The sequence below is a fragment of the Lytechinus pictus genome, unplaced genomic scaffold, assembly GCF_037042905.1.
Source record: "Lytechinus pictus isolate F3 Inbred unplaced genomic scaffold, Lp3.0 scaffold_20, whole genome shotgun sequence".
NCBI lineage: Eukaryota > Metazoa > Echinodermata > Echinoidea > Temnopleuroida > Toxopneustidae > Lytechinus > Lytechinus pictus.
This window is the reverse complement of record NW_026974141.1, coordinates 14,895,294-14,920,576: the sequence shown is the minus strand read 5'-3', so window position 1 is coordinate 14,920,576 and position 25,283 is coordinate 14,895,294. Positions and strand designations below refer to the sequence as shown.

At 36.4% G+C, this 25,283-nt stretch overlaps 1 protein-coding gene across 1 annotated transcript in view; it reads left to right on the top strand.

Moving 5' to 3' along the window:
- The first annotated feature begins 2,887 nt into the window (after positions 1-2,887).
- Positions 2,888-25,283, top strand: part of LOC129282953 (monocarboxylate transporter 13-like) — a 29,221-nt gene continuing 6,825 nt past the window's right edge. The window contains exons 1-4 of the mRNA XM_064114808.1: positions 2,888-3,243; positions 11,908-11,996; positions 18,749-19,045; positions 21,610-22,190. Coding sequence (XP_063970878.1) covers positions 18,784-19,045; positions 21,610-22,190 — 843 coding nt within the window. The 5' untranslated portion in view covers positions 2,888-3,243; positions 11,908-11,996; positions 18,749-18,783. The remainder of the gene's footprint in view (positions 3,244-11,907; positions 11,997-18,748; positions 19,046-21,609; positions 22,191-25,283) is intronic.

Below are 25,283 nucleotides of genomic sequence, written 5' to 3'. Positions count from 1 at the left end.
TTTTGTTGAATCAAAGAAAGAGCATCATTAAATAGTCATTTAGCAGAAAATTTCAGATTTTTTTCAGGTTTTCGGAAAATGCTTATATTATTCTCACTGTTTTATTTGTAAGAATGAAACGATCAATGTCAGTTTCTATACATGTGTAAGTGACAATGCACAAAGTCTAATATTTGGATAATAATAACAATATGTTCATTTATATAGCGCTCTTACAATATATCATCGTTTCACAGCGCTTTACACATTGTCAATAGAAAATTATAATAACTAATACATGTAAATATTATTGATTAAAAAGCAGAGTCTTGAGATGTTTAAGATGTTTAAAAGATGTCTAAGATGAAAATGATGCCACTAAAAGTGGGACTAAAAGTCGGATTATTTCAAATATTTTAGTGATTGTTTTACTCAATTGAATTAAGTTATTGTAACTTAGTTTTCTTGAGTAAAATGGATGTAAAGAAAATAAGTAAATTTTACTTAAAACTTCCAAACTCATAAATACTTGAAAAAACTAAGGCAATTTTTTGCCACAATTTTATTGAGTAATTTCAACTATTTTTTTTAACAATGTACAAGCCTTGCTTTTTAATCAGGTTCCTTCATTCTTTTCACCTACGTTGTGTTCATGTCGTAATCCAACACTCAATGGAATCTGATTTAGTCCGATGCAAGAAAGATCAGATAGAATAGCTGATCATATTTCTACTACTACTAATAATAATGATAATAATAATAATAATAATGATACTGATAACAACAATACCAATAATAATATAAATAATAATAATAATCATCATCATAATAATAATCATAATAATAAATGAATAGTGTAATTATAATAATTGTCTCTAAGCGCATTTCATGTACATAATAACCCCGGTCATCGGATCCTGAAATGCCCGAACACAAAGTATGCGCTTTCTCCACTCCCTTGGGAGCATTCCAACAAGACTTTCAAGACCTATGTCACGTATAGGCCTCGAATTTTCAGCTCGGGGTGTCCCTTTAATGCCTTCCAGGGTGCCAAAGAGACGAAGCGGCCAGTTAGCATGTGAAAAGACGCTGGCAATTAGCCGACCTATTTAGCCAATACATGTCTATGGCGGGCCGTAATAGCTATAGCACATGGCAGGCGCGGATGGAGGGGGGGGGGGGGTGCAAAAATGCCTTGCAGAGTTTGGCGGCCCTTTTTTGGGAGGGGCCGGGGGGCGGGGCTTGTCAAAATATTTAGGACACAATGCACCTCCATGAGCCGGTATGATCCATGATATCCCCGGATGATATGTTGCATATAGTTGCGTGTTTAGGGAGGACTAGAGGTTTAAATTTTCCTTAATTCTGATTAGTTAAAAATTCCAGAAAAAGAAACAACAACAACTACACATATATGATATCATCTACTCGAACTGGCCGTATGAGTTGCATCAAGAACCGTCGCGTCGTCGTCTATATACACACACATAATGATATGTACACACGGTTGTATAACATTAAAGGACAAGTCCACCCCAACAAAAAGTTGATTTGAATAAAAAGAGAAAAATCCAACAAGCATAACACTGAAAATTTCATCAAAATCGGATGTAAAATAAGAAAGTTATGACATTTTAAAGTTTCGCTTAATTTCACAAAACAGTTATATGCACATCCTGGTCGGTATGCAAATGAGGAAACTGATGACGTCATCCACTCACTATTTCTTTTGTATTTTACTATATGAAATATGAAATATTCTAATTTTCTCCTCATTGTCAAGTGATAAAACGATTAATTCCTCCCTGAACATGTGGAATTAGCATTGTTTAATAGTGTATGGTTCAGTAAAGTTGGTCCTTATTGTCAAATCTATAAAAATGAAATATTGTATAATTCAAACAATAAAAAACAAAAGAAATAGTGAGTGATGGACATCATCGACTGGCTCACCTAGTTGTGCATATCACTGCTTTGTGAAAAATAAGCGAAACTTTAAAATGTCATAACTTTCCTTCTTATTTTACATCCGATTTTGATGAAATTTTCAGCACTAAGCTAGTTTGATTTTTATTCTATTTATTCAAGTCAGCATTTTTCTGGAGTGGACTTGACCTTTAATGGCACCAACGAATGCTGTGCGTACGAGCTTTACGTGGATGCACCTGCATGCATTTGAACTTGCAGATACAAGTAGTCCAGGCCGCGAAATTATTTTTCCCACCGAGTTCTGGACCAACATATGAATATTCATGACTTGCGTCTTCGGATTAAGAGTACGCATGCGCGTGGACTTTGCCTCGACCAGTGCCGGTCGTAAGCATTCACGTTCAGTCGTCAGAATGAATTAGCATCGTCAAATTACCGGTACCCTTACATAGTTACATAGGCCTTACAGGCTTATATATATATACAGTGGCGTAACTACGGGGGGGGCATGGGGGGCACGTGCCCCCCCCCCCAATCGGCTGGCCAAAAAAAAAAAACGGGGAATAGGAGAAAAGGAGGGGAAAAGGAAGAGAAACGTAGTGGGGAAAAAGAAATCATTGAAAGAAATCAGCCCCGGGGGGGGGGGGGGCACTCAGTATATAATGCATTGTGGGTATGTGCCGCGGAGGGGACCCCCATTTTTACAGTCAAATTTCCGTTCCAAGGCATATCATTTTTGTCTTATTGAGAAAAAGAACAAAGAAAGCCGCTCCAAAGCATAGCATATTTTTAAATATGTTTACTTTGTCAATTGTATGTTCCACACGGCCCCAATGGAAATCAGTCTGTGAACTGTTTGGGCTTTTTAACCCTGTACAAATAAAATAAATCTTATCTTATCTTATCTATTGTGTTGAAACAACAATAAATTGTCGAGTTATTTATCACAGTATGATTCTGCTGGCAAGATATTATTTACAAGCGATGTGTTATATAGTTAGACGTCACTCTTAGAATTGTCATTCCACATCATATGGTGGTGAATTTTCGCAACCTTCTTTATCTGTATGGCTGTAGGCCTACTGTATTCAGTCTCGCTAATTTAGAAACCATTATTGCTGATCGTTGATCGCCGATAGGAGGCCACAAGAGGATTAATGAAGATGACTTCTCCCACTGTTCCGCTATCATGCCATCGGCTGATCCCGCCCAGGAGATGGGTAGTAGTCGGAGCCTCGTTCCTTGTCTACACCGTACTCTTCGGTATAACATACAGCTACAATGTTATGTTTATTGCTTTTAAAGAAGAATTCAACAGCAGTGTTACAGTAACAGGTAAACACATAAAAACATGTTATAATTATGTGTCATGACTTATACCTTGGTCACATTTGCTCTACGGCGGCCGTACGGCGAGTCGAAAACAGCCGTTTTATTCATTTTAATTCAAACCACCTATATGCAACTGGTACAAAAATGTTAAAACGGCTGTTTTCGACTCGCCGTACGGCCGCCGTAGAACAAATGTGACCATGGTATTATAGGCAGCATTGGTTTTTGGCATAAACATGCCCTTTTTGCATTAATGCAACTTTACAGCACTATCGTACCTATGTGGGGGCAGACTGCCCCCCTGACGAGTCACCAGTGCCCCATTCTTTGATGTCGAAGACTCTTTTTTTTTTTGCTTGTCATTTTTGTTTCTGGTACGAAATCCTTTATTTGTGGTTGAAGACCTTTTTTTTTTTGCTGGTCAAATTTTTTGGCGGACGATTTTGCCCCCCCCCTGTGGAAAATCCTAGGTACGCTACTGCTTTACAGCCAGTGGCGTACCTAGGATTTTCCACAGGGGGGGGGGGGCAAAATCGTCCGCCAAAAAAATTGACAAGAAAAAAAAAAGAAAAAAAAGAAAAAAAAAAAAAAATCAAAAATAAAGGTTATTGTACCAGAAAAAAAATTGACAAGCAAAAAAAAAAAAAAAAGCTCGTCAGGGGGGGCATAAAAGGTCTTTCAAGCTCGTCAGGGGGGGCAGTGGTATGTATTTTGTATGGGTTGTGGCTCGTCAGGGGGGGGGGGGGCAGAGTGCCCCCCTGCCCCCCCCCCCCCGTAGGTACGCTAGTGTTTAATTACAGCTATATGTTTTGGTTATCGTGCACTTTCGTTTTGTTGTGATCTATGTCAGCTATGTTTATGCAAATACATTATATATATATTTTTGAATATATTATATTATATATATTTTATATTATATTAATCATTATATCATTATATTGTTTTATATTGATACATTTTTATATATTTTATATGGGAGTTGTTGCTACCCTGTATGTGGCGTTTTTGGGATACAGCCTCGGCCTCGTCGATCTCAGTGGCACTGCACAGTGGCTGCCGGGCCCACGATCAATTAGGCAAAATGAATTTTCGGAATATTTCTATACTCAGATTTCTATTTCAAACAATATATATATATGTATATGAATATACATATTCGTGCAGTGTTTCTGTTGTGTTTTTTAAGCGGAAAATAAATACCACTCTATACGGGATACTATTCCGTAGGGGAAGGCGAGGTTAGTTGTGACACTTTTTGCTTTTTGCATGTTAAAATTGATATGACTAATAATCTTGTAGAAATAAGTACCTTCATGACCTTGCCTTAAAATTTAATTCTTCTAAAATATTTTTCACCTAAGTATGTATAAATCCCTACCCCACACTGAAAGTCATTGTCACCTTTGAAAAGAGTGATGTCAAATGGCTCAACTTGCCTGTGGGGTAAGTCGAGCCACCTTCTGGGGTAAGTTGAGCCACAAAACTATGTACAAAATGTATGGGGGAATTACCAGCATGTCCATTTTTTATTTAAAGTCTTTTCACTTGCTAATTCTCAATAAATACTAACATCCACTAAACGGAATAGAACAGTCATGTAAATTTGCTCCTTTCTGCCAGCATATTGATGGCTTTTTACGGTTTTTTAAAATATTTTTTTATATACATTACCATAAGTATTACCATGGCTCAACGTGCCCCATGTTGGCTGGCTCAACTTACCCCAGTCCCAGTCCGATAATTTCGCATCCACATATTTCTTATGGATCCATCATGTAAAAGACTATGACAAGAATGAAGATCCATACCTGGACTAACAATGTTGTTCTTATGTCTTTATTATATGTAAAGACATGTGTGGGTAAAAAGCACTTATAATAATCTGAAGATTCGGACACATCAAAATCATCACTGTCAAAATCGAAACCATGAGGTCATAATTAACAATAGATTACTTTATCTTTGAAGTCTTTAATTAGTTTGTGCTTTTCCTTTTGGAATTTTTGCAGCTTCTAAATTTTATTGAAGGTGTAACTTACAACTATATTTTATCTCTCCTCATTTTCTATACATCAGACAGCCACAATTTCAATCGTGTTAATTTCATGATTTACATCAATTAATTATACTAATTAGCTTAATTAGGTATCCTTTAAACTTAAAAGTACAAATTTGACCCACTTATGATTAAATAAGCCAGTGAGCCCCAAAACTATTACATATTTAGGTAATGTGATGTTACATATTTAGTTTCTTAATGAAATAAAAATTTATGCTCCCCTCGTCATGCTCCCCTCGTCTACAACCATGCAAAAATGGCCAATTGATGTTACATAATTGCTAATTACTGGTAAATGAAGTAATCTCAAGTATTTCTTTTTGTTTCAAGTAATTGGTATAAAGATTTCCTTTGATGTGATACCAAATATACCCATGTAGCACATCTATTTCAAGTTTTATACCATTAATCATTTCTGTGCTTGTCATGCAGATGTAACGATACCACCTATTTGCGGGCCCAACATAAAACGCATGACCACACAATACACGGATGGATAGTTCAAAATTCTTCAGTTTTGTCAACACGACAATAATATAGTGAAAAGATACGAAAAGAAACAACTTCAAAGTATACCAAACCAAATAATAGAAAACAATTAAGGAGACGACCCTGTCACGGGCCAGAAACTATTGTATTGAATAGGTTACTTATGTCAGATTGGGACCATGAAGAAATTTTTAATAAAAGAAGGTCCCAAAGTATGTTTACCCTATTTTGCTCGGGATTTTTATTCCAACAAAACGCACTGACTTCTGGGAAGAATTGTCTTTGTCTCCAGACTCTGAAGAGTGGGATAAGATTCATTTGAGAAATTTCAAAAGTTCAATTGACTCGCGTATTCGTTCTTTCTATTTTAAACTCTTTCATAAAGCCATCTCCTTAAACGACTTCTTACATAAAATTAAAAGAAAGGATTCTCCGAATTGTACATTCTGCCACTCCCTTTCAGAAACCATTATCCATGTATTTATTGATTGTAACATTGTGAAAATCATTTGGAACGAGATAGTTCTTGAAATTTCTCGACATACCAAGAAGGTTTTTAATCCATCCCCCTTTGAAAAGATTTTTGGAGTTAAAGATGACAAATTTATCACTTATATTTCCTGATCTTTAAATATTATATTTACTTATGTAATTTCAAAAATAACATTCCTTCATTTCAGGGTTTTTAAAGTCTATTTGAAAACTTGTAAGGAAACAGAATATCGCATTGCCAAAAAGAAAGGTACTCTTGCACTTCAATTTAGGAAGTGGAAATATGTGTTCTGATGTACAGTGTACTTGTGTAAGAAACTGCTTGTATATTAGACATGTTAGATGTACTTGTTTTCTAGCTGAGCTCCTTTATTCCATGCAATACTGCTTTGATCTGATTCATTATGATTATGTTATTGTTTTGTTCTGTTTTTTATTGTTTGACTTCGATTATATTTTGATATTTATGTAATCATTTTATCGATCAATAAAAACTTAATGAAAAAAAACCTATTGTATTGAATAGTGGCGGAGACGTTTCTAATAAATAAGCTTCCTCAGTCTAGTATCAACCAATGAGACGTATCAAGGAAACCTCTCCAAAACTTTTTGACAACCAGAAGGAATTCTTCCAAGCAAGTCTCGTTTTGAATTCGTTGAAAATGATTTCATTTATCATTTTCAATGATTGTGTGGGGACTTTTCGGTGGTGATTTTGATACGATTTTACGATATAGATTTAGTTCAAATCAGATGTGGGATTTCAACCGATTTTTCGGATGCCTATTAGAGAACAGTCTGAGTTCAGAGAGTTTGTTATTTCGAGACACAAACATCGCAATATACTATTATTGATTTTAAAGATAAAAAAATTCTGCAGTCCCCTTTCTCATGTATGAGACAATAATTTTTTGTGTATGCATGCATGGGCGTTACGGCGAGCACCTGTAATCCTATATACATATGGCTAATGTACATCATGTACATTGGGGAAGCTAGCTATTAGACAGAGGTTCGTAGCTCGATCGAGCCCTCGTGATGACGTCCTTCGGTCAACCCTAGACGTAACTATTCATATATGATTAAGCCATGTCTATATACGAACCGTGGATATCCTAAATAACTAATCAATGACAATACCGAGGAAGGAGGGAGGAAGGGAGTATTTTAGTTTAAGACCCTGATCTAACTCTGATCAACTAGAAATTCAATGACGTGAGATAAAATAAAACCTTTACTCATGGATTATCGGAGGGGGCGGGTGAAGTACCCCGTGGAAATCTGGTTGGTATGTTTAAATCTATGTCATTGGGCCTCTTTTACCAAATACACACGTAGACGAGAGTCACATTTCACGTTTTTGGAGGAGTTTGTGAAGAAAAAAAAAATCAAATTTATTTTTAAAGGGAGGAGGTCACAGTTTTCTTGACCAAAAGCCCCTTCCTTCATTCGAGAGTGGCAAAGTATGGATTGACGCCTTGCCAAAGGACTCCTGGCCGCGATGGGATTTGAATACGCGACCATTTTGATTACGAGTCCGAAGAGTCTGAACCGCTACACTACGACGCTTCCACCATAAACACAGACAACATTGACATTATCAAAGGGAAAGGTCGTTCGTAATTCCATTCTGTGCATGATCAGAAGGTCATTGGTATCAAAGTGATATATGAGATAAGCACTAACTTTGATGTCTGAATTATTATATTGTTTTGAATTTTTTATTAGATCTACAAAAAACAACAATACGTCTACTAGCGACTGGTATTTCACTGTTGGCTACATTGTAATGTTATAACAACATGCTAATGCATTCAAAGTAGAAATGCAACAAATAACTTCATAGAGTGTTCATTGGTGTGCTATTGTTGTCATCTGGTCTATTCAATTTATTCATTCTGCTATGCAGGGCATGCCTATATACATGGGCGGAAATCTGTCCTGAAAGGTAGGGGGGACAACAGGGGCGGATCCAGATTCGCCAATGGGGGGGGGGGGGGGAATTTTTTTTTCAGCCATATGTTAATCTCCGATCGGCCGCTCGAAGATGATTTTTGTTCGTTTCATTGAAGGAGTAGTCCTCATGGCCACTTTTTAGCTTTATTCTTATAATTCAACATAAATATATAATATCATAATCCTTATCTATATAATTCGAGCGCGAATCGCGAGCAATTTTTTTTTTTAGGGGGGGGGGGAAATTTTATGTATTTTTTCTTAAAATTTGAACGTTCTGGGCAACGTTTGTTATCCTGAAAAAGATGTATATGCAACTAAATAATTACTTCGAACGCGAAGTGCGAGCAGATGTTAACTGATGGATAAGGTTAGCCATGAATACGTTACATATTTCAACAATCAAATAATGCGAGCGCGAAGTGCGAGCTTAAATTTTTTTTAATTTTTTGCCTAAAGAATGGAAATTCTAAGCATTTTTTGTAACTGAAACATATAATAGGTATATAACTAAACAATTGATGCGAACGCGAAGCGCGAGCGGAAAATTTTGAAATTTAGACCTAAGAACGAGACACTCTATTCATGTTTGGTAAATTATGAAAAGGATGAGTAATTGGGGGCCTTCCTTACACCCGGTCCTTACATTAATAATGCCAGTGCAAAGTGCAGCCATAAAATGTTTTTTTTTATTTGAACTGATCGAAAAGGTACTTGTTAAGGACTGCTTGCACTTTGAACGTTCTGGGCAACGTTTGTTATCCTGAAAAAGATGTATATGCAACTAAATAATTACTTCGAACGCGAAGTGCGAGCAGATGTTAACTGATGGATAAGGTTAGCCATGAAGACGTTACATATTTCAACAATCAAATAATGCTAGCGCGAATCGCGAGCTGAAAATTGTTGACATTTCTACAAAAAGAATCGAAAATTTTAATCAATTTTCGTAATCGTGAACAGGGTAGCTATACATGTATAACTAACCAATTGATGCAAGCGAAGCGCGAGCAGAAAAATTCGAGATTTAGACCTAAAAACCGGACACTCTATTCATGTTTTGTAAATCATGAAAAGGATGTGTAATAGGGAATCTTTCTATATTAATAATGCGAGCACAAAGCGCGAGCAGAAATTTTTTTATATTGTGATCTGAATTTGGATAATGATTTAAATAGAGAACAAGTTGAATATCTGAATAAACATGCACGTGTTTCAGATTTAGACCTAGAATCTAGGCATTCTACACCTCTTTTATCACGAAAAATCTTAAAAAGAGTCAATTTCAGCTATATATTTCATCGCACTTAATAAAGAGCTGATAATTTTCATTGTTATTTGAGTTTTGACATGGGACCGGGACATCCTTGGGACATGTCATATGGAAATGATGACTATCTTCCTATTCCTCTTGATAAACCGGACATGAAAAAAAGGGACGATTTAATCGTTAAATCATTAATATCTTATTCATTAATGCCTAATGAGGGCGAGAAATCTGATATTATGGCCTGATAAACTGTCATGAAAATCAATATTGAGACATAAATAAATCGCGAATTAAAATGCGAGCGAGTAGCCAGCGCTATCTGATACGTTTTGACAATCAGACTTGATTTTTTTCAAACTTAAATGAAATACACAAAAATAATAGGTACTTAATAAATCGAAATTTGCGAGCGCTCAGTGCGAGCAGAAAATGTCAATATTCAGACCATGAAGCTGTCACTTTTACAGAGCACTTTTTAAAAATAAGTTTTTAAATCACACAAAATAATGAAAGTTCGATTTCCGAGGTGAAATGTGTAATGTATATTGACTTCCAAACTTGATATTTAAGCTCCATATTGAAAAATCACCAGACATGCAATGCGAGTGCGAAGCGCGAGCGAAAATTTCATATAGTGACATGAAAGATTCTTTTTATTTTCCAAGTCTTCCCCTCATCTTATTTTAGTCACTCTGGAAAATTTGACAAGCCCCCTTCCCAAAAAAAGAAAAGGTTTTCACCCAAAATGTAAGGTCATTTGGTCCAAAATACATGTATTATTTTGAATGTGAATGATGCATTTTTCTCCATCATAAAATACCAAAAATAGTAGGGGGACATTTGATATTGTGTCCCCCCTACTATTTTTGGTAGGGGGACACGTCCCCCCTGTCCCCCCTGGGATTTCCGCCCATGCCTATATATTACCTTGCTTTGAAATCTGCCTATCATAATTAAATAAATGAAAGGTCATTTGAGTGACATTGCCAATAAAGTAACTACCAAATAGTCAATTGTTAACAGTTAGAGGAGTCATTAGAATATTCCTTAAAGGTAAATGCTAGTTTTGGTAACGATATCAAAATGGGTTCGTACAGAATCCAATGAAATGACCACCAAAGTGTCTGTTTGTATAAATAAAACGTATGTGCCACAGGATTCTGGAAGAAATTGTGTAATTGCTGAGAAATCAGCAAATAAGCACAGGATTTGGGTAAAGCGTCGGGCCCGACATTCGAAGCAATAATTATACACTGTCCCACGTGCGCTTATCTGTGTTGGGGATCTTCAGCCTGAACATTTTTCAGCGTAGATTTCAAGATTTCACGAAGTTCAGTTTATGTAACTGTACCAGATCTAGATCCTCGATGATATACTGACAATTAAGCCTTGTTTTACAGACTTTCTCATGAAATGTTACTGCAACTACTGGAATTTCTCTTTAATTAATATGTTTATTTTCCGCTTTTATTTTTCCGCAATTATGAGTGTCTTGGATTGTGTGTACTGTTGATAAAAATTCATAAGACCATGAATGTAGGTAGGTCAGACCGGGTCTGCAGTGACCAGGGCGGATCCAGGATTTTACAAAGGGGGGGGGGGCACATTTTTCGGAGGATATTTTTGACAAGCAAAAAACAAACAAACAAACAAACAAAGGTCTTCAACCACAAATAAAGGATATTTCGTACCGGAAAAAAAAATTGACAAGCCAAAAAATAAGAAAAAGTTTTTCAACAAAAAATTATGAAAATTATGGGTTTTTCGTACCAGAAGAAAATTGACAAGCAAAAAAAAAGAAAAAAAAAAGGTCTTCAAGTTCAAAAGAGGGGGCACACCTCTGTTTTCATGGCATTTTTACATTACAAATTTATAATTTTGCTTCTCAAGGGGGGGGGGGGGCACGTGCTCTCCCCCTGGATCCGCGCCTGGCAGTGACAGACCCTGATTGAAACCTTCTTCTGTCTTGTGGTGTGTTGGCAACCAAACAAAAAATGACTATTTTTGCCACTGCTTTGATTTGGGGCCTTCTTTGAGAGGATGAAAAGCTTCTTTCCCTTCATCCTTTTTTTTAAACTTTCTTTTTTCTTCTTCTCATTTTCCCCATTTTTTTCTCCTTTTGTTTTCTTTTCTGTTTATTTTTCTTTTTCTACCTCTTTTCTTTTTCTTCTCTCTTTCTTCCTTTTTTTTTGTTCTTATGCCTTTCTTTTCTTATTCTTGTTCTTTTCTTATTGTTTCTTCTTTTTTTTCTGTTTCTTTTCTGTATCGTTTTTCCTCTTTTTTCTTTTTTCGTCTTTCCCTTTTATCTTCTCTTTCTTTTTTCTTCTTTCATTTTTATATTTTATATTACATTCTTTCATTTTTTCTTCTTTTTATTTTATTTCAAACTTTGATCAACAAGTTGGTCTTGACACAAAACTAGCACAGCAGCAGCATGCTAAGACTTCACGTTCACTGACGTTGATGAACAGACGTATCCCCACACTCTCAGTACGGGCGTAAGATTGTAGCTATGATTTTCAGTTCCATGACATTTGCTCCGGCGACAATTGCTCAGATGGAGAATCTGAACATTAAGCCAAACATAAAACCCAACCTCCAAAACTAAATAAACCCACATTCTTATCTTTACATTATTCTGAACCAAAAATTATATTACAATCCTAACTCTAACCCTACGCCCTCTGAGATACTAGGACCCGAGCAATTGTCGCAGGAGCTAATGTCGTGTCTCCGCCTTTCCTTATTTCTACCATCTCCCTCTCAAGTGTTCTAGCCTATCTACGTATATTTTCAGTAAAAACCATGGATTTAATAGTGAGACACACCTACTTGACTTTAAATCCAAGTACCGTATATAACCACCAAAAAAAAAACAGAGAAAGAATTGAGGGGGGGGGGGGGTGAAGAGGGAAAGAACCATAAATTACTATAATAGTAATTTGATTTTTATCTTTTTATTAATAAGTATGATGGCGAAAATAGTCAAATTGACATGGTTTCCAAATAATACGAAGACCCCCGGCTGTTTCAATTCAAGCATTACATTCACTTAAACGAGAGGGGCTAAACTGTAATATAATTATTAGACTATATAGCTCTCGACGCTTTAAGGGGAATCCAACCCAAATAAAAACTTGTTTTTATAAGAAAAAGAAAAATCAGACAAGTTGATAGGAGAAAGTTTGAAAAATATTGGACAAACAACAAGAAAGTTACAAATTTTTAAAAGTTGTAAATATTGGTAATCACTATACCCATGGAGACTTCAAATTGGCCGCATATGGGATGTCATAGTGATGTAAGGCAAGGACTACTCTTCCATGTACTCCAATACATATTATGGCTAAAATGTCATTTTCCCCAAAAGTTTTATTTCAAATTACATTTTTCTTTCATGAGGACATAAAACAATATACTACCTGGGTTATATTTAGATTACTGCCCCAGGGGAATGGGTACTTAGGAGAAAACCACAAATCCCTGATAATAAAGTACATGGCCTATGGGAAAGTTGTCCTTGCCTCTTGTCATAATTTACTTACCCAGTTGCCAGTTTGAAATCTACATACTATTAATGATCTCAATTTTGAAGCAGCTATAACTTTCTTATTGCTTGTCCGATTTCTTTCAAACTTTCACCATTCTGTTTAATTGATGTTTCTCCTTCCCAACACAACATTTTATGGCCAAGGCTGGATTCCCCTTTAAAGCGCTCGACAATAATGCAGCATACTTACATTGGCTCTAGTAGACAACCTTGTGCCAGAAATCATTTTTTTGTCACAGGCCCATTGCATTGGAATGAATTACCCGGACACCTCCGATTCATAGAATACATTAAACAGTTTAAACGGGAAATGGCAAAATGGGAAAAAACATTTGATATGTAATAGGGACTCTATTCTATTCTTTCTTCTCATTTTTACACATTTTATATCTTTTCATGTGTATATATAATTTTCGTTTACTTTTAGGTAACATATGTTCAGTATCATATTTTATTTATTTTGTTATTTTCCATATTTAATTATAATTATTTCATTATTTAATTTTTCAATATTAGTATTTATGCTCTATTCTTTGTTTATATTTGAACATGTCACCATGTTTTATATTTGTGTTTGTTTACGAAGGGCCCCAACGAAAACCAGTTTGTTGCTAATCGGGCTACCCTTCTTTTAAATATTTGAAAAAAAAATAAAAAAACAAATGAATAAATAAATGAATAAATGGTCATTTTGCCTCCGACGTAGATTCTGCTAGGATCGAAAGCTTAGTCCCCTTTTGACTCTCTAATTTACTCCATTGGCTCTCTTTTATTAGATAAGCAGTTTTCAGCAGCTTTTTTCTGCCATAAATAAATAAATAAGTAGAGCGGCTGTGCTCACTGCATTCCAAGGAATGAATTCCTACCAGGTACGTATTACTCACATGGGTTGAATACAACACTACGCTTTGATCCTTAAATAATATGAAGGAAGATGACCAGTTTACGAATAATAATTACATTGTTTCATTATACAAAATTTAAAAAGAAAACAAAAGATTATATTTCACATAATGAAAATATAAATGAGGTACTCATTATTTTTAAGTACAATTACTTCATGATCGTGCACGTAATATATTATTTCATGATAACCCAAACGGACAATGATAAAGAGTCGTACAGCTCCTCCAAGGTGATTAAAAACAATCAATATACAGTGCGTATCTTCAATAAAAAGTATACACTTTGAAAAATATCATGGGAATCGAAAAATATACAACATGGGCTAATTCATTTTACATGTATATTTGGGTTTGGGTCTCATCTCTCAAATGAAAAAATAAAAATTTTGACAGAATGTTACACTTGAGTCAGCACTGTCCATTTTTGTAAAGCTCGCAAAAATCAGTTTGCGCAGAAATGCTCATTTTCACGACGTGTCAAGGTAAAAAGGCGTAAATCAACTGACCGTTTGGTACATTACTCATGCATTTCTTTTGTATTCTTAGCGAATTGAAATAGAACAGGTACATTTCAATATTTTATAACAACTTCGCCACCCTTTACACAAAAAAGGTGATAAATCGAATCCTGATAATTTTAGACTTATTTCATTACTCCCATGTGTTTCTAAGTTACTTGAAAGGGTCATTCAAAAACAACTATTGCATTATCTTAATAAGAACCAAATCCTCATTTCTGAACAATCAGGATTTAGACATAAGCACTCAACTACGACAGCCCTATATCAAAGGTTACAGATGAATGGATTCTTGCCATGGATAATGGGGATATACCCGAGCCGTCTTTTTTAGATTTACAAAAAGCCTTTGACTTAGTCATCAATCACAAAATACATTATCATAACTCTCTCTTCTTGGAGTTACTGGTAAATCAATCGATTGGTTCTTAAGCTATCCTTCCGATCGCAAAATCAAACTTGTTTGAATAATGTATTTTCTTATGAATATGTAATTTCAAATGTTGTACCCCAGGGGTCTATATTTGGTCCGCTTCTTTTCGTTATATTCATAAATGACTTGTCATGCTCTCTTCATAAATGTTCTTTTCATTTATATGCCGATGATTCTGATTTATATTTCTCGGACAAAAAACCACTTGTGGTTGAAAGAACACTTAATAATGAACTGAAAAATGTTGCGAATTAGATTAGCAAAAATCGATTACTTAATTGTAATAAAACCGTATGTTTTTAGGTACTCGGCATAATGTTGGCAAGACATAAAACTCTTCACTTACGCATTTGCGAAACAGATATTCCAATGGTAGATGGTGTTGAATATATTGGAGTTTTTATAGATAGGGAAATTAAATTGAATGCTCATTTTGATCACATGTGTTCTAAAATTGGTAATATGATTGGTTTCCTTGGCAGACTTAGGCGATTTGTTAATTAATCTAGTTTAAGATTAATATATTTTTCGGTTATCCTTCCACACTTTGATTATGCTGATATTGTTTGGCAATCTGCATCTAAAGAAATATTTTAATTCATTGCAAAAGCTACAAAATCGTGAGGGAAAAATTATTCTAAAAATTGATCCATATTTGCATACTTCATCCTCATATATCCATGATATTTTGAAATGGAAGACTTTAAATACTCGGCAAAAGGAACATATGTACGTAATGATATTTAAAGTTTTGAATAATTTTGCACCTGATTATATGAAAACACAATTTTCTCGTAAATCATACCCTTACTCTCTGCGTACAGAAAATCACTGACCTATAGTCTCCCAAAACCAAAGTCAAATAGCTGTCAACGGACATTTTTGTATAGTGGGGCTACACTTTATAACAAGTTACCAATGCATTTGTTGTCTAGTTCAACGATTCAGTCCTTTAAATTCAATATTCAATTGTATCTCGCTTTTCCATAATTTGTTTTGCCTGTTGTTGGATTGTTTTAATGGGTGGGTGGGATGGGGTGATTTTTCTTTCTTGTCACGTATTCAATTTAGTTTTGTGTATATTTTTGTATATTTGTTTTATATGCATGTATTTATGTTTTAAAGAACCCCATGTCAGAACAGTGGTATTTTATTAATACCGCTGAAATGGGCCATCCTCCATATGATCTGTACGTTATGTTAAATTGAGCATGTATATATTTTATTTTTTACATGGAAATAAATACAAACAAAAAAACAAGTTAACATTTTAACCCTAGGCAAGCACAACCTATACCTTTTTTTTGTGCCAACTATATAGATCTGAGGACACAAGTGAATGTAAACAAAAGTTTATTTCAGACATCACCCGCACTCTTTCACTAAGTTTTTATAATTTAAAGTTAGACCATCTTTGATATTTCATTTAATACTTGTTTATCCACGCTTTTCACAAGCTTGACAATGATTAAAGAACCTATAAAATCAAGCATTAGCCATTTCATGTGAATTACAGCTCGGTGTAAAGCAGATATCATCACGATGGCCTTGGTGTGTGTGGGGGGCGCAATAGCGCTCTATGAAGTGTTTCGGACAAGGAAACAAGATAAAAAGGTAAAAGATATCTTCAAAATCTTCCTAGTATAGGTCTATGTGTTCTTCATGATTAATGCATGGAGCTAATAGCTCCATGATTAATGTTTACTTTTATTCACATAACTATTTCGAAGTTCTGCGCAAGTCATTTTTCACGAACTTTTCAAAAGTAAGTGGTGCTCACTCAAGCGGAAAGATTTTCGACAGTCATATCGTCATTTTTGCCTAAGAAGATCTGTACCAATGTTAAAAAATCTGGAAAAAGCTTCAGGGTATTACAAATATATAATTTCACAACATTATTTCTAAGAGTATCTTTTATACTCACTTTATAAATTAATGATCCTGATACGAAACAGTCATTCTCATTTAAGGTTAATTATAACGGAATTTGCTAAAACCGGGTCATCTTGAGTAAGTATACTCTGAGAAAGATTTCACAATGGATTAAAATAAATCAAACATGTCAAGGCTATATAATGCGAATGATCGCAACAACGCTATGCGATATCTAAACATTCCCTTGCTTAACCTTAGGAAATGGCATATTAATGAATAAAATTACTTTATTCATAAGGCCTACCACCATAATTTTCTTCCTTTTTTTTTCGCGTGACATGAGGAGGGAAATTTGTTTAATCCCCCTTGTACCTACTTCTTGTTTAAAAAATAACCTCCATTGTTATGGAGAAAAAAGAAATTAGAAAATATGAGGTATTTCAGTAAACTATATTTCATGTTTAAGTTGAAAGGATGGTATTTTTATGTCTCGCGCATTTAGATATACGGAAGCATTAAAGATGGCAAAAAGACGTGTTGACAAACAACTTCGTAAGTCGACTTAGCGAAACAAATACATTTCATAAGTCGACTTCGCGAGATAACGTAGCTGGCATCCGAATACCTCTGTAGTTTACTTAGATCACCACACCGGCCACATTACAGACTTCGTTCTAGTGAAGACACTACAATTTTACACATTCCTAGAGTTGTTTCAAAGGGGGGGGGGAGGGGGACTAGCTTTGTTTTTTGCGGTCCCAAACTATGGAATAGTTTACCAATTGACCTTCGAGCATGTACTTCTGTTGAATCGTTAAAAAGACATTTTAAAACATATTTAATTTTGTTGTAGTGTAATTGTAATATTGAAGAGCAATTAAAGCGCATAAAGCAATTTTAATTGATTATGCGCTATGTACCCATTTATGATTATTATTATTATTATGATAATTATTATTGTTATTGTTATTATCTCGCGAAGTTGACATACAACTTTTCATATGTCGACTTGGAGAGAACGTATCTCGCCCTGTTGACACAAAACGTTTTGTATGTCGTCTTGGCGTAATGTCACCACTTCTACAAGTCGACGTCACCTTAAAACTTTCCTAGAGATGACATCAGGACTCTTTAGACACATACATTAGCGACAATCGCTAAATGGACTGACCAATCAACATCAAGGTCAGTGTTGTATACATGTGCATCTGCTTTAAAATACTGACCAGGAACCAATCACAAGTGTTCTTTCATATTTGCTTTTCATCGCTCAGTTTTGTGTTACCGGGACCAGATGAGTAAGTTACTATGACTTAACAAGCGACAGATTACCCTTCCACGTGGCTGACTAAGCTCCAAGAAAATGTTCCAGTCGATCGTGCCTAACTTACAAACATTTTTTTTCTGTGTGAAACAATGCCCAAGACTTTTTAAGATTATGGTGATAGCATTGCGAATAAAATAAAGAAAAAAAAAAGTATTGTCCAATGACGAAACAACATTCGTATTTCGGTGCATTCAGAATGCTGAATAATTTTAAAAACGCCCTTTTTTCCCGGCGTTTAAGTTTTCCTCTGTATCGAGATCTGAAACTCGCTTGCTTTTACGTCCGGGTGGGTGTTTCATAAAGCTGTTCGTAAGATAAGAGTGACTTTAAGAACGACTGGTGATCCTTTCTTTTGGTAAATGGGATACACCATTGGAGATGGTTTAGCGCGTAAGAAAGGTTCACCAGTCGTTCTTAAAGTCGCTCTTAACTTACGAACAGCTTCATGAAATGGCCCCCAGGAATGGAGGACACTGAACATCTATTTGTGCCTCATATCTGCGTTATGTAATTTCGTTATGCTGCTGGTGTGTAAGGTTGAAACTCGTCACTGAACACACCCCAAATCAACTAGAACAGCAAGAGTGAAAACAGAACTTATTTGCCCCATTATTTTTTAAAATTATCATTGCAGGTTGGATAGGATCGGTGTCGATCGGGTTAACTCTGATGGTCGCCCCGCTGGTCAACATTCTCACCGCGCGATTCGGATGCCGACGTGTCGCTATATTAGGCCTCTTAGTCTCGGCTGGTGCTCTCATTGTGACGTCATTTCTCACGGACATTTTGGCGGTGTTTTTCGTGTATGGACTAGTGTTCGGCGGAGGTGCCGGTATACTGTGTGTTTGCTGTTATGACGCAGTGCTTGTCTACTTTCCCGAAGAAAATAACGTGAGGGCTATGGGTTTGCTTCTCAGTGGAACAAGCTTTGGTTAGTATTCAAGTAATTCACATTGATAATTATACAAGTAACTTATGTAATAGCAATGTGATCTGCATGGGGCCCGTTGCAGAAAGAGTCAAAATATCTTGCTCAACTTTATTTTCAGCCAATGAAGCACCCGTATTCGGGACTTGCGCTTGATATTTTGACTTGCGTTTAAACGCAACTCTTTCTGCAACAGGCCCCTGGAAGTGGGTGGCATAAGGGAACAGGGTAGACCAAAGCTTACGTGACGATGGTGAATCAGAAATTCTGAACACGTACGAAGGTACTAAGAAGTTTTCACTCCACGATGCACGACAGATTCAAGAACATAGAAAATGTATTGTCAGATGCCCTTCATGATAAAGCGCAACCAATAAGTCTGTTTCGAAAGTTGGTAATCAAAACAGCAGCTTCGTCCTTGACTCTGGATGGACGGCATGTTTGAAAATTTTCGCCAGCTCCGAAATTGAGGATGAACCTGCTCGTCAAAAACGTCCCAACCGTTCTTTGCAGTTGGTGGGCATTGTCAATACTGTGTTCTTGAGTCCATCCCCGTTGCAGTTCGAGGGCATGGAATGGCTTTAGCCTATGCCGTCTCGGGTGTTACGAACAAGAAAGATGCTCAAAACAGAAATAAGTGGAAGGAGTGAGTTTCATCAGAGAGGCAGTAACGCCTTCTTAGACGAAAGAGAGAAAATGCTGACTGAAAGAACCAACGATAGTGATGATATTGATGAGGATGATGATGATGAAGAAGAGGATGATGACGAGGCTGAGAATAATGATGATGACAATGGTAATAATGATGTTTATGAGGATGAGGATGAAAATGATGATGTTGATGAGGGCGAGGATGATGATAATTGAATTAAAAACGTTTTTATTCAAAGCACCCGGAAAAAACTCACCTGGGCATCATATTTCTGCAGTCCCTTAACAAAAAATAATCATACAAAATAACCTCATGGTGCACTTCAAAATAAAAATTTCCAAAAACAGTGTAATATAATTTTTCCGGGTGTTCGAGTATTCGTTCCCAACTGGAGGCAACTTAGACGTGCAGTTTATAATTGATGAGAAATGGTGAAGATACGTGCAATGCAGCACTGCAAAGTCTAGTTTCTTCATATAATATATTAGAAAGGAGAGTTTAAAGACCGTATGCGCAAGAAAGAGTCTTTTTAGGGAAGTGCCCTGGGGTGGTATTCTGAGATCCATTTTATCTCAGATAAAATAAAATATTTTATCTCCGTTAAATTCAGTGAGATAAAATACCCTTAAAATCTCTCCGAATTGGTATTCTGAGAACAATTTTATCTTCATTTTATCTCTGTAAGACACACCTACTTTTTAATCAATATCCAATTAGAAACGCGCTTTTATAGCTCTCTCGTGTCACTCAACCAATTGAAATCCATTCCGCCAGGAGGTGTGGCAAAGGGGTGAGATTGCGTCAATTCTTTACAGAGATTTCTTTTTAACAAAAAAGGACAATACTTTTACATTTTTTAAAGTCTATATCGCATCTTTTCAAGCAACATATCAAAGACAATATTAGTCAAAAAAAGTTTTATGAAATACTTTCTGATTGTACAGGAATAACGTTAAGGTGTTATTCTCAATAAATATATAATTTTTCTTCATTTTCATGTTAACATTTGGGATTAATTCACCTAGAAATATTGGTGAAATCAACGTCGCGGAGATAAAATAGCCCCTACCCTCTTTTAAGTTTATTTTATTTTTTTTCTTCAAAGTAACTTGCACCGTGTTTACACTTAATCGGCATTTGGTTCTGAACCAAATGCCGATTAAGTGTAAACACGGTATTGGGCGCAAGCACATCATCCGCGTTGCAATACCCAGATACGCGATGGGTATGTCTACGCAGGCAGTGTTCTGATGCGTATCATCTATAGTTACGCAAGATAAAATTTATATGCAAGATAAAATTGTAAATTTTATCTGAGAGATAAAATGTCATCTCAGAATACCAATTTCATTTTAAGAGATAAAATAAAATATTTTAAAGATAAAATGACCTCAGAATACCGCCCCAGGTTTTTGCTTTTTTTTTACGACTGCAGGAATTACGTAATCGACGCAAATATGCCGAGTGTGTCCGGAAAACTTGACGCCTCAATCGATATTTTTATTCTTTCATGGCATCCATGCCGTACTTCGACACAAATCAACATGTACACAAAATATATCTCCAGTTTATCCAAGCGTAATATACCTCCTTAAAATGGTATTGAATTATTGAGAAAAGACACTCTTTAATGTGTTTTTCAGGACATGTATTCATTGCATGTTTGCCATCAAATTCGTGTTTATTTTTTAGGTGTCGACTGCTGAATTCTGTCTTTCCCATAATCTTTCTACAGGGACTTGTTCAAGTGGGTACTAGGCTACCTTTTTTGAAGAAAAAAAATATTCATTGAAATTAAACGGCCCTTTACAATTATTTTTAAGTGATTTTAGAATTTACGAGATTCTTTCTTTTCCATACATTAAATCCTTCTTTAAACGTGTAAAATGTTCTCAAATTTTTGTTCCCTATATAGGTCTGCTTTCATTTACACCCCTAATGTCTTTCATCATTTCAATGTATGGTTGGAGGACCCTTCTTCGAATACTTGGTCCACTTCTCTTCATGGTTGGATTCCCATGTGTCTGCACATTCGGTGAACCCCCACCCCACCCTTCAGATAACAGTGCCACCGTTGACAAACCGGGGAGCATTCCCCAGCAGCAGGATACCAAAGAATTCGAACCGTTGAAGGGGGACTATAGAATCCTAGATACGACCAAACAAACAGTATCTTCAACAGAACAATCTGATGACTTCCCGCCAGGAAAGGAAAGTCATATTGATAGCTTACCTGTAAAGGTGACTGAAGCGAGATACCAAAGAATAAAAGATATGGACACGATGGCTTCTAGCGGGCGCTGTTTTTATGAACCCGATAAATGGACTTTACCGTGTGCGGATGGAGAGACGGGTAACGCTAAAGTACTAGGAACTTCATCGAATCCAAACATGACGAGGAGAATCCTAGTTGCTCTGACTCTTCCAGAACTTTGGTTGATATCAATATCAATGATACTTAATGGCATGGGAGACTGCTTTTACTTAGTCAATTGGGTGAGTATGGAACCCGTCTGTCTAATAATAATAATAATATTCCGCATTTATATAGCGCTTAACACATCGGAACGACGTCTCTAAGCGCTTTACAGATATATTATTACCCTGGTCATCGGATCCTTGCATGCCCGCATACAATGCATGCACCTTCTCCACTCCCTGGGGAGCATTCCAACAAGAGTTCTAAGACTCAATTGCTAGGCATACTACATAGGCTTTCGTATCCTACCGGGAACCCATTTAACACCTGGGTGGAGAGTGGCAAATTGTGGATTGACGCCTTGACAAAGGACGCTAGGCCATGGTGGGATTCGAACATACGACCCTCTGATTACAAGGCGAGAGTCAGAACCGCTACACCACGGCACTTCCACAAGACTTGGGGCAGTGACTCTCTGCAAAATTATTATTTTGGTCCCCAGTCACGCTCCTCACTGAGTGATAATCGTAGATCAGTCCCTGAAATGAAATTTGCATCTTAAGTTGAGAGTGAATTTTAGCTTTTTATGGAGTGTATGTCCAAAATATACACAGTACATATTGCTTCAAAAGGAGCTATATATAGCGTTCTCTCCGTGCTGCAAAGATACACAGTTCCTTCCAAAATTACTGGTCTATGCGATTATAGGGAACAAATTAGCACTTTTATACTGCTTTCAGTTACTCGCTGGTCCAGACCAGCTCCGGGCAAAATCGTAAAATTTTGACTTTAACAATGCCGCGTGCTCCATTAGCCCGTGCCAGACCGGTGCTTTTTTGACGCTGTTATTATTAGCAGCGCCATCCATTATGTGCCCGAGTAGTTGAATTTTAGCAGCGCCGCTCTGTTACGTTGTTACTGAACGCTTGTGGTGCGAACTATTTCAGTGCGAGCCTGGCAGAGGCGTCGATCCTGGGGGGCAGGGGGGGGGGGGGGGCGATCGCCCCACCAATGAAAATATTGGGTGGGCAAACATATCGTTTTGCCCCCCCCCCCCCCCAATAATTCCGGATTGTACAGAAATAAAATAAGATTGTAATGTAACACAGAAATCGGAAAGCGAGATTGAAATACACAACTCGCTCTTTTTTCTAAATCGTGCTCAAAATGTCCGGTTTTCAGATTAGAATATAAAAATTTTCAGCTCGCGCTTCGCGCTCGCATCATTTCTTTAGCAAAACCCCATACTTTTCATGATTGAATAGGTGAACAGAATGTCCCGTTTTCAGTTCTGAACCTCAAAAGAATTCCCGCTTCGACTTCATTTATTGGATATATATCTTGTTCTTTATTAAAAACGTTCATTAAACTGTCAATTTCTTTCAGATTGAAATATCAAAATTTTCAGGTCGCGCGTTTCGCGCTCGCATCTGTTGTTTTTTTAGATACCCATCTTAATCATTGAAAAATGCTTAGGATATCAAGCTTATAGGTCAGAATATTAAGAAATTTCAGCTCGCTCTCGGCACTCGCATTATATGTTTAGTGAGATATCTAACCTCCTCATGAGTAACTACAGTCCTATACAGGTACCTTTTTCCTGTTTTCAGGTCTGTATACTAAAAAAAATTTAGCTCGCGCTTTGCGCTCGCATTAATTTGTTTCTCATGAGTTATATATATATATATATATATAGGTCTATGTGTGTGAGTGTGCGTGGGTGCGCATGTTTTGTGGTCGAGCGCCTTTGGAACTTCGATTCATGATTTTGTCCCCCCAATCTGAAAAATGGATCGACGCCCCTGGAGCCTGGTGCAGACCAAAAAATCGTGAGTTACTGAAAATGGTATTTTAGATTATGTTTAGATAATGAAATCATCGTATAAGAGACAAATACTCATCCGTGATCTGCTATGATTTTTTTTTGCGAGAATCTCCAAATATTGCACGTTTCTATACGGTCTAAATGACATGCAAATAATTATGGTGCATCCTATGCATGGATAAAACAGTTTCATTATTAAGGACTAAGTCCACCCCAATAAAAAGTTGATTTGAATAATTAGAGAATAATTATTACGGTGAAGAAAAATCATGAGAATCAGAGGTTTACAAATCAAATGCAAGTGTCAATTGATCAGGAGAACATATTTTGTACCTTACCTTATTTATGTTTTGTCGCGCTTAATGAAACTCTCCAAGGATTGTTGATCGCTGGAAATTACTATTCATTACACGAGACACTTCCCAGTATTATATGCTCAATGTTCTGTATGTAAATAAAGGCTTGCCAATCCAATCATTCATGTGATCGGGGCTCGATTGCAGAAAGTTACTTTAATCCAATGGTATATTCCATGGGATCGTTGATTTCGATCGGAAGTTGATAACCGTTACCGTAGGTAAGTTGGATGGCAAAGTTTTAAAAATTTACCCACATTGTTCTGCACTCCACCCAGGTGAGGTGAATGGGTACACGGCATGATTGATTCCTTGAATGCACCCAGCGCCTTCGGAAGCTGGAGCTACAGCCTGGGATATATATAGTGCGCCATTGAATATTATACAAATAATGAATGTTTATGAGTGCAATGGACAGAATACTTCATGAGGTGAAAGATGAAATGATCCATTCAACTCGGCTGCGCCTCGTTGAATGGATCATTATTTCATCTTTCACCGAATGAAGTATTCTGTTCATTGCACGAATGAAAAAAACATTCATTATTTGGTTTATATGACACATAAAAATATATTTTTTTTTTTCATGTGAAATTTATGAATTTCGATGCAAAACATGCTCATGCAGTGCGAGTTCGGTCTGTTGATTGTTACGTCATTACAACATGCGTATTTATTTGTCTCGGTGCGCGCGTGCAATGGACAAAATCGTATGGATCCAAAATTGCACGATGAATGGATACAAAATTGCACGGTTGATGACGTCATTGCAAAATGGGCTGAATGAACGATATCAAACAACCAATCAAATCGCAAGGATCTATCTAGGTGTCATATAAAGGCAACTACATAATCGGCGCCTCATATATAAATGCTATCTGCCCAGTTCCCACTGTTTACGACTCGAGCCACGATTGAAACGCGGGTCTTAATCGTGGAGTAATCGTAATTATTAGATTGTATAATATCGTACCAAATCAATCGAGGCA